The sequence below is a fragment of the Pan troglodytes genome, chromosome 19 (assembly GCF_028858775.2).
Source record: "Pan troglodytes isolate AG18354 chromosome 19, NHGRI_mPanTro3-v2.0_pri, whole genome shotgun sequence".
In the NCBI taxonomy this organism is placed as follows: Eukaryota; Metazoa; Chordata; class Mammalia; order Primates; family Hominidae; genus Pan; species Pan troglodytes.
Genome location: NC_072417.2, coordinates 96,234,997 through 96,250,483, shown reverse-complemented (window position 1 = coordinate 96,250,483; position 15,487 = coordinate 96,234,997). Strand labels below are relative to the sequence as shown.

Here is a 15,487-nt window from a genome sequence, read left to right as displayed (position 1 = left end):
TCAAGTGCTGGTCCACCAAAACACAAAATCCAGCTCCTCAACAAAAACAAACACCATCTGAAGACTGCCATGTCCAACATGCCTGCTGTATTCCAGAGGAACTTGAAAGGAGATAGAGACAGAATTCGCCTCTCGCCAAGAACTGCGACTGCAGGGAGCACGCACAGGCGATTCCTGTGCCCCACTTGCTTCCTCCCACGCCACCCAGTGTGCCAATCACCTGCGCCCAAGAATCCACTGCCTGCAGGGTGGCCAAGACCTCCGGAATGTTCCTCCACACACTTCTGCTCTGGTTGCTCACCCACAGAAAAGGAGCTTGACCTCCAAGCGGTGGCTTTGTCACAGATCCTCTGGCCAAGTAATTTCACCTTTTCACGAGCATCTGCTGTGCACACCTCTCACGGAGGAGACGACACACGGCGCCGTCAGGGGGCACGGCGCATCCGATGCGCCTCGACGAATGGGCCTACCTCGAGATTGCAGTCACAAAGGGCTTCAGCTCCTGAGGCTCGTAGGCACGCGCGAAGGCCCAGCACACGTAACAGGCGGCGTCCCTGACGTTGGTGCCCACGCTGCAGGCACCCCGCTTCTCGTCGTAGGTCAGTGCCTTCAGGATCACGGCGACAACTGGGCAAGGACGAGAGAAAAGACGGTGAGGAGCAGACCACACGGGCAACGCGTGAGGCTTCAGAGAAGTGGGGCTCAGGGCCGGAGCGTGGTCACGGTGCCACATGAGTGAGGCACGCAAGCCACACAGAGCCCACCCAGAGGCTCGGGGCTCCTGTGAGAGCCACGGCCTGGTCAGAAAACAAACCTCCGAAAGGAAGATGCATGCTCACCAACTCAGATCCAGTGAAAGGATTTTTTTCAAGTGACATGAAGCAAAAGCTCCTTCAGAATAGCACATGATGCCACCCAGGGGTCTGCCGAGTCTGAGGAGACTCAAGGAAACGCAGCTCCTGCCAGGCAGGGAGGAAGAGGAGCCCCCAGTTCAGGGGAGGGAGAGGCGCCCCTGGTTCAGGGGAGGGAGAGGCACCGCCGGTTCAGGGGAGGGAGAGGCGCAGATGCCAGGCAGTGCCTGGAATTGTACTGTCGTGGACACGCAAAGGCAGAGCGTCCCAGGGGATGCCTGGCTCTGCCCAGAGCAGGTCTGGGGTGAACCAGGATGAAAATGCAAAGCCGGCCACGGCTCCTACAGTGCTGACCTCAAGAATAACCCATGCAGGGCTCCTATGCAAAACAGCCACGCAGAGAAATCCGAGGTAGGTGTGGATTATCCTTCCAGCTCCATTCAAAAGTGGGTTAATGAGTAATCTGACATCACACAAGTGTGATTTCATTTATTTCTTATTTTTTTGAGACAGGGTCTGGCTCTGTCTCCCAGGCTGGAGTGCAGTGCCACAATCTTGGCTCACTGCACCTTCCACCTCCCAGGCTCAAGCGATCCTCCCTCCTCAGCCTCCTGAGTAGCTGAGACTACAAGCATGCCACCATCACACCCAGCTACTTTTTTAATTTTTTGTAGAGATGGCATCCCACGTTACCCAGGCTACCCGATTTTTTACATAGACATGAGAGGATTTTAGGACGTGGTGTAAGTATATGGGGATGTTCCGAGAAGCTAAAGTTTTACTGTATTTGTTCAATTTATTAGGTTCATGTATTTCAAGTGCTTTGGAATAAATACTTGAGATCAACTGCTGAACAAAGAAAACGGAACACAGCTATGAAGCCAGCAGTGGAGACCCACAGAGCCAGGAGGGGCACCCAAGCCTCCAACCCAGCTCCGCCTCCCCGGATAAGCACTCCTCCCCAGGTGGCCCTCACGCTGAAGCACCCACACACCAAGGCCTCATTCAGGGCTCTGCACACGACCCGCTCCACGCACACGCCAGGGTCTCGTTCGGGGCTCTGCACACGACCCGCTCCACGCACACGCCAGGGTCTCGTTCGGGGCTCTGCACACGACCCGCTCCACGCACACGCCAGGGTCTCGTTCGGGGCTCTGCACACGACCCGCTCCACGCACACGCCAGGGTCTCGTTCGGGGCTCTGCACACGACCCGCTCCACGCACATGCCGTCTGTACACTTCACACCCACCAATCGAGTTCACTAACACTACACACAGTCTGAGAAAAGGCACTCCCGGGATGGATACATGAGAGGCCGGTTATCTGCACATGCAACTGTCATCAGATACATTATCTCCCAGAAAAATGCACCTAGAAATGGTCTTAGGCAAAACACCATAAGCAACAACTGTAGGACTACGAATATTATATGAAAATTTCCCCTCTGACTTTTTGCATCTAAGGATCTTTTATTCTCTATAAACAGCAATAAAAATGGATGTTTCTGCACAGTGTATTTTATATACATATGGTGATTACTTTTAATAAGATTATTACGTTTATACACTTACTAAAACTACATAAAAATGAACTTTCCTCAAAATAGAAAGTTCAAAGATACCGTGGTATCAAGGATGTGAAATTCGCCAGAGTGAGGGGCTAGGGAAACTGCCTCCTCTCAGCCCAGCCACGATGCAGGGCGCTGCACACAGAGGCCCGGGGGAGCAGCAGGACATTCCAGGGTCCCTGCCAGACACCAAGGTCTCCCCAGCCTGCCAGGGCTCCAGGCAGGGGCCCACCCCTCTCCAAGCCACCTTTCCTCAGGACACCCCACCTGGATGCGCTGCAGCTTCTTCAAGCCCAGTGCCCACAGCAGAGCTGTCCTCCGGTGTGGTGCCCCCGCCATGGCCAGCCCTCCCCTTGGGTGCAGCTCAGGGCCGGCTCCTCCTCACTCCTCCACATCCAGACACCGCGCCATTCCCAGAGCCCGCCCCAACTGCGGCAGCCACGCCTCTACAGGACCGGACCACCTCCCACCATGGTCAGACCACCACCAGCTCTCACCCCCAGGACCCCACAACTCACTGTGGAAGGCCCTGCACGGCCACACACGGCAGCTCTGCGTTCCCTCTCTCGGCCATGACTCCCTCCCGCAAAGCACTTCCCGGAGTCCTCCCCCTGGGGGGCCTGTGCTCTCCAAGGCCCTCCTCACACAGGTCAGAGCCGGCAGCATCATCACCGGCAGGAGGCACTGAGGGTAAAGGCCAGGGCTGCCATCAATCTGCAAACCAGAAACTGCTGGATGATTTGCAAGAGTATCTCTCACTTCTTGTAAATGTCGAACATTTTCCTTCTAAAAAGTCAGTGAGGATCACAGAATGCGTGTGAGATGCGAAACCAAACAAGAAGGCAGCTGTGAGACAGAAAAAGCCACTGACTCTAATAAGCAGGTTCAAGATGGTTACCTCGATCCAAACTAAACCAAATCTGTGACGCCCAAAAGGCCCTCAGTTGTTTGCCCCGGAAAGTCCACTCTGAGCCTTCTCGTACTGCTCACGTTCACTTTCTGTGCTAACAGGGCAGCCTGTTCGTGGCCAACACATCAAAACTAACAGGCTGTGGCACCTTCAAGAGGAAAGCGCTGCACAAATGTGGCATCCCTGCCAGGCCAGATCCCCAGGGACAGTCACTGCAACGCCACTCCAGGCAGCACCAGGCACGACCACTCGGCAACTCCATAGCCTCGGGCATCTGGGTGCAAACCGCTGAGTCCCAATTTATTCATCCACTGGACAGACCGACTCCCAACAGACAACCGCGAGTGGCAGTGGCCAGCATGGACACTGGCCTCAGGCCTCCTGCACGCCCAACCCATGCACCTGGACACTGCTTGGCAGCCCTGTGAGAAGCCCCCAAGGGAGGACACAGACCCCCCCCACCCCAGGCCACGAAGGTGCTGGGGGAGCTGATCCCACCACACCCCCAGGACCTGACCTCAGTAGGGGAGCCCAGGTTTCTGTCCCCAAGTCCGTGTAAGATAGGTCTCTTTAGCACCATCGTAGTCAGCTGCTGGGATGAATCAGCCACCCAGAGACAGCTGTGCAGACACAGCGTCCACTAACAGGCATCTGGGCCAACACACACACGCAGGCCTTCCTTCAGTCTGATCAGCACTTCCTGCTGGGAAAACTGATGGCCTAGGAGGTCCAGCCAGAGGCCCACCTGGCCCACTCCTCTGTCTTAAAGAGAAGAGGCCAGTTCCTGAGAGGGCTGTGGGTGGCCCGTGCACACTGGACTGCTGTCCCCAGCTGTGGACAGAGCCACAGAGGGGCTGGGCTTCCCGCTGTCCTCCCTGTGCTCCCGCAGGGCTGAGTCCCAGCAGCAGAGAACAAAGCCTGCCTCGGCCTCTGGGGCCTCTGCCCAGGTGGCAGTGCTGCTACAGGCATCCAGAATGGCCCAGCCGGCCTCCTTCCAGGCCAGGCCACAGCGCAAAGTGCTGGGGCCTTTCTCCTGCCCTCCTGCTGCTCAGAAACCTCCAATCCTGCTCCATGACACCCGCAAGAGACGTCAGGGCCCCACACGCCAGCACAGGTGAAGCGGCAGCTGCCAAGGCCTGGCTGCTGACGGCATCCCCGGGAGTTCTAGAAGCTGAGGATGTTTCTCCTCGCAGGTCCCTGGAAAGGAATCTGATTTGCACAAAGTAAAACAGCTTGAGAGGGTGTGAGATGATCAATTTCCTTAACAAGAACAGAAAAACCAAGCCTCTTGGCTCTGATTCATCCCAGGGTGGTAGGTGCTGCTATACCCTGGGGTGAAAAATGGAGTGAGGGCTGCTTCTCCTGCTCGGGATAAAGGGGAGGACTTGGGCTGCCAGCTGTGACATCTCGGGACCCTGAACACAAGGGACAGGCCAGCCTTGACAGCCAGGCACCTGGGCGACCACAAAGCTCGGGGAGGGGCGTGTGGAACAGAAACTCCTCTGCCATAAACTTTTATATAACGTTATTATCAGAAAAAAATTTCAAAAACAACTCTTTCCAGATTCAACAGGTTTAAAATAAGGAAACTATCCAATAGCTCTGAACAAAAACCTTTCTCATGGTTCCAATTACACACAGCAAATGCATGTCGCGTATAGAACACACCCCAGGAGGCTTCCTTTTGGCAACCCAGGTCCAGCCATGTAATTGAAAAACCCTTCTCTCTAGACAGCCTGTCATTTGTTGAACGCCAATTGCCTGAGGAAAAAGCAGCCTCCAGGTGACAGAAACAACTTAACCCTCAGAGCACCACAGTCCCCACTGCAATATGTGACCCCAAGGGGCAGAAGGGATCCAGGCATTCTCTGCACAAAAGGCAGAAATAATCCCTCCACAAAAAATCATCATATAGTTACGCCTTCTGATAACTAATGAGGTTTTACTAATTTTAAAAACAAACATCACTGCCAGGCATAAACTGCATCGTGCTGGACTTCTGCAGATGTAGCTGGTGCAGACCGCATCGCCCTGTCAGGCCTTCCCATTTCGGCACTGGGCGGTGAGGGCTGTGCACAGTGCAGCCAAGTACCCCCGCAGCACAGACAGCCCGCCACACCCTCCACGAGGAAGGCGTGGAAACGTGGGCACCTCCCACATAGCCCAGAGAGGGTGGCTGTGGGCAGGGGGTGTCTCCCCGACTGCTCAGGCCCCTGCAGAGCACTGAGCCTCCCTCCCACGATGGGGTGGATGTGGAGGGACCCTCGGCGTGGAGCCTGCCAGTGCAGAGCCCGAGCGCAGCAAACAGCTCCCGAGAGCCGCGTGGCCGTCCCTGCAGACCCTCCCTTCAGCACCAGCACACACAGCCATCCGTGTGGCCGTCCCTGCAGACCCTCCCTTCAGCACCAGCACATACAGCCATGGCTCCTGTCCCAAAAATGCAGCTCAACTTGCTCAGAAAAAAAAACGCCAGTGTTGAATTTGCTAGGAGGCAAGAGGCAGTGATGGACAGAACACCTGGTTCCACTGACATCTGGGTTTCCAGTTCCCACAGGACGTTGTAGAGAAGCCTTCCCAGAGGCCCTCAGCTGCCTGCAGGGAGCAGCAGCTGGCCTCATGTCTGCTGCACCTGCAACGCTGCACAGCAGGGCAAGCACAGACTTGGTGCTCGGCCTGCCCTTGGGGGGCAAGGAGCCCCACCCCCAACACAAGCAGGCCCCCGCTGTCCCCACGGTGCCCAGGGGAGTGAGCAGGCCCCCGCTGTCCCCACGGTGCCCCGGGGAGTGAGCAGGCCCCCGCTGTCCCCACGGTGCCCCAGGGAGTGAGCAGGCCCCCGCTGTCCCCACGGTGCCCCGGGGAGTGAGCAGGCCCCCGCTGTCCCCACGGTGCCCAGGGGAGTGAGCAGATCCCCGCTGTCCCCACGGTGCCCAGGGGAGTGAGCAGGCCCCCGCTGTCCCCACGGTGCCCAGGGGAGTGAGCAGGCCCCCGCTGTCCCCACGGTGCCCCGGGGAGTGAGCAGGCCCCCGCTGTCCCCATGGTGCCCAGGGGAGTGGTGATCCCAGCCCTTCCTGTGCTGCTAGGGTGGGCGCCCGGATATGCATCACCTGCTCTGCTCTCCCCCAGTGCCCCAAGCACAACCCCGGCCTCGGTGGGATCACGCACCAAGCCCCAAGCCCACTCTTTCCACAGGAAAGTCACCCAGCCACGCTGGGCAACTCTCCCCACCTGTGCCTGTGAACCAAGATCCCACCTGCCACCACCCACTGTGCAGGGTCGCAGAGTCAAGGACCCTCTGTCAAGGTGCTGGGGACAGTCACAAATCCCCACCACACGTGAGGCACGCAGGCCAGGCCAGGTGTATGACACACCCTGGCCAACACGAAGACACAGAGCCCGGGTCACCCAACTGTCACCAAGCTCAGATTCTTACAGTTGTTAAAATAAGAGCACAGAACGTCCCTGCTGTGAAAGGCCACCTCCTGGAGAGCACAGAGAGCCGGCACTCGATCTGCCTGGATGGCGGCGATGAGGAAGCCCCACAGGCTGGGCACCCGCGGGTCACACAGCAGCTTTCTGTTCTCTGCACTACATTTGTTTCTTCATGAAATTAAAAAGTTAGACGCTTCAAAGAGCCGTGGAAGCACAAGTGAAGCTGATAAATCACACAAGAGATGACTCATCTTTTACCCACTCTCTAAGAAAGTCCCAGGCCACAACACAGATGGCAGCCATGCCGCAAACCTCCTGTGGAGCGTCAACAGCAGGCAGCTCCCTTCACTGGTAAGACAGCCCCTAAGAACACTGGTTAGGAGGTTCCAGCACCAAAACTGTAAATGCTGCACCCAGTGAAGATGATTTTGCATTTAGTCCTGAGGGTCGTAATCTACTCAGCTGTCACTGACTGCACGTCGGACTGCCGCTGTGAGGCATTTGAAAGGCTTGAGAAGCACAACTCTATAAAAAGCTCCACGTGAAAACCAGACAGGACTGAACTGGGCCCCTGCTACCCTCTCTGCCCCCATCACCCACCTCTGCTATCAGGCAGCACCTCCTACTCCTCTCCAGGTTCCTCACCAATCCTGCTCTCCCAACAGGATCTGAGGCCAGCTGCATCAGGAGCCAACTGCTGCTTCCCGAGGAGGCTTACAGTCTGAGACCAGGGAAGGCGCCCAGTTCCTCCAGGGGTCAATGCTGAGCTCAGGGGCACTGATGAGCAGAGTTTTGGGAGGGCACTGGGTCCAAAGGCTGTGTCCCGAGCACTAACCCCCCAACCAGCACCCTCCCCGCTCACACTGGACCACACTGCCTGCACCCTACCCGCACACAGTAGGTGCAACATTATTGTGAGTGAGTGCTTCTCTCCCATTCTTTCTCCGAGAACACACATCATTTGCAATTTTTCAGAACTGCTTAAGCCGTCGCTCTCGGAGAGCTTTCCCTAGGACCTGGCTGGAGCCTGGCCACCCTCATCACTGAAGGGTCCTGTATAGACACCGCTTGGCCTCCACGCTGCATCCAGGTCTGCGAAGCCACAGCCCCTAAAGGTTCCAGGCACACAGCACAGGCCAAAGCCCTGGGAAGAAATGCTTCTCCTCCTCCTGGGGGCATCTGCCACCCAGCCTGCAGCCAATGTGGTGAAGCAGCTGATCTGAGGACTAAGCCTGGACAGACACAGGCACCACGAGGACGGTGGGGCCAGCACATGGAGGCCTGGTTCCCACAGCTTGGTCCCTGGGCTACTGGAAAGCAACACAAAGAAATTACGATCCCATCCTCATATCTTCACTTTTTGACATTAACAAGCCTCCCAAAAGGGAGGTCAAGAGGTCAACACAAAAGGCGGACGGCTACATTCCACCCAGTAATCCTCTCCCCAGCCACACCGCAAGACCAAGCAGGGGCAGCCGTCACCAGATATCCCAGCTCAGAGCTCTCACTGACAGGCACACCCGCACGCCGGCAGCCACCTCGGATGCGTGAGGGGATAGACACCTGGCCCCACTTAACGGAATGAGGCCCCGGCCTGGGGCGGCCGCCTGGACTTCCATAACTCCACAGGTGACTGACTTCTGCCACAGCTGAGCCGGGGCCGGCAACACACGTGCACAGGCAGAGAGGCCAACTCACAGCAGAAGACAGTCCCTAAGCTAAAAAGACATGGCGGGGCATCACCCTCCCGTGCTAAAGATAAATCATGTGCTTAGAAATAACCCTCAGATCGAAAAATAACCTACCCATTCACTGAATTTTTTATTTTTTCAATACAGACACTGAGAACCCATACTTTGAAACACTTTTCTCTCTAAGACTGAGAGATTATACTCTTTATAAATCTCCTCTTAGGCCTCATCACACATTATTCACCCAAACTGCAAGGAAGAAAGAACCCAAGGCCATGTTCCCACCTCCCCCGTCTGGGCCAAGGACCCCCAGGCTGGTCTCTGGGTGAAGGTTCCTCCGCCAAGAGGCTTCTCCCTCCGGCTTCCTCCGCCAAGAGGATTCTCCTGACCCAACTCTTCCACAGAGGCTGAGGCTCTCCAGGCAGACATTATGCAGCCCCCCTGCATAAAAATCTGACAAATATAAAATGATGGAAATAAATATAAACTCACACCACAATATAAGACCTTCAGGTTTTGGCCGGGCGCAGTGGCTCACGCCTGTAATCCCAGCACTTTGGGAGGCTGAGGCGGGCAGATCACGAGGTCAGGAGATCAAGACCATCCTGGCCAACACGGTGAAACCCCGTCTCTACTAAAAATACAAAAAATTAGCCGGGCAAGGTGGCGGGCGCCTGTAGTCCCAGCTACTCGGGAGGCTGAGGCAGGAGAATGGCGTGAACCTGGGAGGCGGAGGTTGCAGTGAGCCGAGATCGCGCCACTGCACTCCAGCCTGGGCAATAGCGAGACTCTGTCTCAAAAAAAAGAAAAAAAAAAAAAGACCTTCAGGTTTTTAAAAAAATTGTCTACCTCTTAATAATTTTAAACATTCTCTATGAAAGCACCTTACTTTCTAAAATAAGCTGTAATACTAACAGAACCATTTACTTGAAAATTCCCTATTAAAATTCCCATACCTTAGCCATCCTATGCCCACCGACTCACTCCCTAGAAGAGACGTAAAAAGCCCGGTATGTGCCACGGCCGCACCAGCACAGCTTGCTGAGGTGCAAAGACTCCCACATCTTCAGAGGAAAACCTTCTCAAAATCCATCTGTGCATTTACCAAGCTGCAGCTCCAACGGACAGGGCTGACAGCCGCAATCACAGCCCTCTCCGGACACACGGCCAGTGCGCGGCACACCGGGGCCGGGCTCAGGTCTCTTGACACCCCTGGATCTGAGTTTAAGGGACGACTATCAATATAAACAAACATTGATTTTACGCCCTCACAGCTTTATTTCTCCATCCACTGATCCATCCCCCAAGAAAGAAAAGCATCATGCGAACACCCAACACCAGCAGCTGACGTGAACCAGCAGCTGACGTGAACCAGCAGCTGACGTGAACCAGCGGCTGACGTGAACCAGTGGCTGATGTGAGGTGGAATTCAGGGCTCACCAGGCACACGGCCCAGACTCACGGGGACCTGCGGCATGAATGTGTGCCCCCAGCCGGCCGCACATCCCAAGCCCAACGCCTGGCAGGACTGGGTGGGTCCCTGACCACCGGGGCCTGCCCTATGCATGGCCTCTGGGGCTGCCGCTGGCGCCAGGCCGTGCATCCGTGCAGCTGACCCCCACCAGCAGCAGGCGGTGACAGGGACCACCCCCAACCCTGCAGCACCTGGGACAAAGCTGCCAACGCCCACACTCTTCTTGCAACGGGCCGCGGTTTTACTAAAATTAAACAGAAGAATACCAAAGCCATAGAGCATTCACATGCACGTGACAGATCCTGAAGAGCTCCTCCCCCAAGTCCCTGGCCACCCTGTGTCCAGGGCCGGGTGCAGTGGCCGCCCTGTGTCCAGGGCCGGGTGCAACGGCCGTGTCCCAGTGCCGCCCGCCAGAGCATCCAACAAGGGCCTCCTGGCCTCCCTCAGGGGCGGGGCAGAGACCCTCCGCTCGGGACAAATGGACATGCTTCTTACACAGCCCGGACACGGGCGATGAAACAAGACAAGGGCGCTGGGGTGGAACCGAACCCCGTCCAGGGAGACCCATGGTGCCTGCAAACACAGCACACAAGAACCCCCCATAAATGGCAGAAGACGCCAGCACCCTCTCCATCATCCATCAAAGCCAGTGGCGTCTGCTGGCTCTCCACTGTCACAGTGGGCACTGGATTCCAGTGTGGCCAGCCCTCCTCAGGTTCCTGTTCTAAGCTAGAACTTTCTTTTCAAGCAATCCCAAGTAATTGCTGTTTGCAAATTAATCAGCCTCAGGATCTCCTGAGCCACTGTGATTGTTAATGAAACCCACCGTGGTTCCTTCCACCTGTGTCTGTCCCCCTCGCTGTCCGCTCACTGCCACCCGAGCAGCCACCACAGGGAAAAGAGCCAGTCAGTTCCTGCCCCTCCACCACTGCGAAAGGCCACCAGAGGGGAGGGGACGCTCAGCGCAGCGTGACCGCCATGCAGGGGGCGGGGGCCCTCCCTGAAGCCAGGGCGCTCCTACCCGCTCTGCTCAACACTGTGCGCTGGCACTCGGAACGCCCACAGCTAATGACAGAGTGGCTCAAGCACAACAACTTGAAAGAAGCAAAAACAGGCATTCGGGAGAATTAAAGGCTTAACCAGGAAGTCAGGGGCCAGTTCTGCCATGACTCACTGCCTAGGACTCCCAGCCCCCATACTCAGACCTCCACTGGCCCCAAGACAGTGTCCCTGGCACGGGCACTTCAGAAGCAGCAGGGCCCAGAGGACGCCATGCTGGAGCTGACACCCAAGGACACATGAAGCCCAAGAGCAGGACCACGAGGCCCAGGCCAGACGGCTGGGGAGGCCAAAGGCCATGTCACCAGTGCACAATGACAAGCCTGCTGCCTGTCTCCAACCCAGTTATCTCAAGGGTTTTCTTTCTGTTCCCAACTCACCGCCCACTGATGAATCTTTCTGGGTCACTGCCATGAACAGGCAGGACAGGTGGCTCTGAAGACACTTTATTCAGGGTGAGTCTGGGCAGCAGCCCCCACTGTGGACTGGAATCTTTCCACAGCCACACTCCCGGCGGGCAAGCCCTGGCCTCCAGCCTCTGCTGGTCCTCAGGAGCCTGTCCACAATTCTGAACTCCAACCTCCACTCTTTGTCCTCACTACAGGGCTCACACTTGGAGTCTGCACTGCCGGAAACCACAGAGCAACTTCCGTAGCCCTGAAGTCACAGCTTGCGTGTCTGCTCACCCAACAGGACACACAAGGCCCAATCTCCCTGAAAGCCAGTGTGTCAGTGTAGGGAGGACACAGAGCTGGCAGGCCAGACGACCCACAAGACTCCCTTTCCCTGAAAGCCAGTGTGTGAGTGTAGGGAGGACACAGAGCCGGCAGGCCAGACGACCCACAAGACTCCCTTTCCCTGAAAGCCAGTGCGGGGAAGACACAGAGCCGGCAGGCCAGACGACCCACAAGACTCCCTTTCCCTGAAAGCCAGTGTGTCAGTGTAGGGAGGACACAGAGCTGGCAGGCCAGACGACCCACGAGACTCTCTTTCCCTGAAAGCCAGTGTGTGAGTGTAGGGAGGACACAGAGCCGGCAGGCCAGACGACCCACAAGACTCCCTTTCCCTGAAAGCCAGTGCGGGGAGGACACAGAGCCGGCAGGCCAGACGACCCACAAGACTCCCTTTCCCTGAAAGCCAGTGTGTCAGTGTAGGGAGGACACAGAGCCGGCAGGCCAGACGACCCACGAGACTCCCTCTCCCTGAAAGCCAGTGTGTCAGTGTAGGGAGGACACAGAGCCGGCAGGCCAGACGACCCACGAGACTCCCTTTCCCTGAAAGCCAGTGCGGGGAGGACACAGAGCTGCCAGGCCAGACGACCCACAAGACTCCCTTTCCCTGAAAGCCAGTGCGGGGAGGACACAGAGCTGGCAGGCCAGACGACCCACGAGACTCCCTTTCCCTGAAAGCCAGTGCGGGGAGGACACAGAGCCGGCAGGCCAGACGACCCACGAGACTCCCTTTCCCTGAAAGCTAGTTTGTCAGTGTAGGGAGGACACAGAGCCGGCAGGCCAGACGACCCACGAGACTCCCTTTCCCTGAAAGCCAGTGCGGGGAGGACACAGAGCTGGCAGGCCAGACGACCCACGAGACTCTCTTTCCCTGAAAGCCAGTGTGTCAGTGTAGGGAGGACACAGAGCCGGCAGGCCAGACGACCCACGAGACTCTCTTTCCCTGAAAGCCAGTGTGTCAGTGTAGGGAGGACACAGAGCCGGCAGGCCAGACGACCCACGAGACTCTCTTTCCCTGAAAGCCAGTGTGTCAGTGTAGGGAGGACACAGAGCCGGCAGGCCAGATGACCCACAAGACTCCCTTTCCCTAAAAGCCAGTGCGGGGAGGACACAGAGCTGGCAGGCCAGACGACCCACGAGACTCTCTTTCCCTGAAAGCCAGTGTGTCAGTGTAGGGAGGACACAGAGCCGGCAGGCCAGACGACCCACGAGACTCTCTTTCCCTGAAAGCCAGTGTGTCAGTGTAGGGAGGACACAGAGCTGGCAGGCCAGACGACCCACGAGACTCTCTTTCCCTGAAAGCCAGTGTGTCAGTGTAGGGAGGACACAGAGCCGGCAGGCCAGACGACCCACAAGACTCCCTTTCCCTGAAAGCCAGTGCGGGGAGGACACAGAGCCGGCAGGCCGGATGACCCACGAGACTCTCTTTCCCTAAAAGCCAGTGCGGGGAGGACACAGAGCCAGCAGGCTCCCCATGGCCTCTCGGGACCCCGAGCAAAGACGATGAGGGTGGGACTCAGGGTTGCCACGCAGCCTGGCCCCGGCCTCACGGCCCAAGACCCCCAGCCCCACAGAGGCGCTGAGAGCCGCACTCATCCCCCCGCAGGAAGCGCCACTGACAGCAGTTCTCTCGTCTAGACAAAGTCCCAGCAAGTCTACACGGGGTAGCCCCAGGCAGCCACCCACGAGCCGCACCCTCCTCGCCACCAAGCGGGATCCTAAGACAGCCATGGCCTGGCTGAGCGGGGCCCGTTCACACCGACAGGCCCTTCACACACTCAGTCGATTTTCCATCCACAGGAGGGTCAGAAAATATGAAGGTAAGTACAAGGAAAACACAGGAACCTCACCTCAGGCACATTCAAAAGCAACCCTAAAAAGTGTCCTGTGTCTGTGAGGCACACCCAGCGAACCAGGCCGTCCACACAGCACTGTCATCAACAGAAGCCCCAGCCAGCTACTTTCACAAGCAAAACCTGAATTTCAAGTCAACTGGGATTCTCCAGCCGTAGTACCTGTAGAACTGCCCAGCCAGACTGGCCAACCTGCATTTTATTTTAAATGCCGAATAGGCCTGGAGCTAGCAAAAACACGGAAGACAACAAAATTAGGAAGGTGTGAAAATAAGTTTAGTAGGTAAAGGGTTTCTTCCAGGTAGAAAGATGTTCATTAAAAGATTCATGAAGAGGTTGCTTTCTGCACATGGTGTATAACCAAACCTAACTAGATCACTTCATGTTTATATGTCACAGCTTAGCTTTGATCCAAAAACATGAATTTCAACTCTTAAAAACAACAAAGGCTGGCTGGGCACAGTGGCTCATGCTCGTAATCCCAGCACTTAGGGAGGCTGAGGCGGGAGGATCACTTGAGCCCAGGAGTTCGAGACCAGCCTGGACAACATAGGGAGATCCCATCTCTACAAAAAAATACAAAAGTTAGCCAGGTATGATGGTGTGCACCTGTAGCACCAGCTACTTGGGAGGCTGAAGCAGGAGGATCGCTTGAGCCTGGGAGGTCAAGGCTGCGGTGAGCTGTGATCATACCACTGTACTCCTGCCTGAGTGACACAGCAAGACCCCGTTTCAAAAAAAAAACTAAAACAAATTAAAATAATGCTAGATGACGAGTTAGTGGGTGCAGTGCACCAGCATGGCACATGTATACATATGTAACTAACCTGCACAATGTGCACATGTACCCTAAAACTTAAAGTATAATAAAAAAAAATGAAAAAAAATAAAATTAAATTAAAAAAAAAAAAAAACCATGAGACACAAGCAGCAAGGTTGTATCATTTGTATGGCTCCTGTGGATATGCCAAGTAATAACACTCTGACAAGCTTCATACTATCCTGTCATTCAACAACACATTACTCCATACAGAATCTCAACTCCAATTTAAAAGTGTCAAATATTTAAAACAAAAAAACAAAATACTTTTTAGACACCTGTATATGTGCATATGTGTATGTATACATCACACACACCCAAAAACTGCACACACACAGAAAAGAACTGAAAAGAGGGAATTAAAACAATGGTGAAATGTTTACATTAAACACGACACAATACAAAGACATTATCAAAAGAAAAAAGACAACCAACAGAATGGGAGAAAATACTCGCAAATAATATATCTGATAAGAGTTTAATATCCAGAAGATACAAACAGCTTTACAACTCAACAACAAAAGGACAAACAATCCAATTTAAAAATGGTCAAAGGACTTGACTAGACATTTATCCAGAGAAATATATAACCAAGGAGCACATGAAAAGATGCTCAGTGTCATTCGTCATTAAGAAAAATTCAAATCAAAATCACAAGATACCCCCTCACACCTACGAGGCTGATTATAGTTTTTTAAAAAAGAACAACACAGGTGTTGGTGAGGACACGGAGAAACCGGAAGCTCTGTGCCTTGCTGGTGGGAATGCAGGGCAGCACAGCGTCTGTGGAAACAGCTTGGGGACGCCTCAGTAACACACCGAGGGTCCGCACGCGGTCCAGCGATCCCGCCCTGGATGCGCAGCGAGGGTCCGCACGCGGTCCAGCGATCCCGCCCTGGATGCGCACCCAAAAAAGGGGAAGACAGGGATTCAAACAGACACTTGTACGCAAACGTTCACAGAAGCATTCTTCACAAGGGCCAAAAGGTGGGAAAACTTAAGTGTCCGTCAACTGTGTAACGGCCCTGATCGCATTCATCAAGCTCTGTCCCTGTGACTCATCATCTACGAAAGGCCACACCTCCTAACACCGTGCCCTT

At 55.4% G+C, this 15,487-nt stretch overlaps 1 protein-coding gene across 6 annotated transcripts in view; it reads right to left on the bottom strand.

Annotated features, from left to right (window-relative positions):
- Positions 1 to 15,487, bottom strand: part of TBCD (tubulin folding cofactor D) — a 202,876-nt gene that overhangs the window by 77,771 nt on the left and 109,618 nt on the right. For all 6 annotated transcript variants that reach the window (XR_010153175.1, XR_010153174.1, XM_024350788.3 and 3 more), the window contains one exon: positions 471 to 627. Coding sequence is in view for 4 of the 6 variants with exons in the window: in XM_024350788.3 (XP_024206556.1) it covers positions 471 to 627 (157 nt within the window). In the remaining 2 variants the exon portion in view is untranslated. The remainder of the gene's footprint in view (positions 1 to 470; positions 628 to 15,487) is intronic.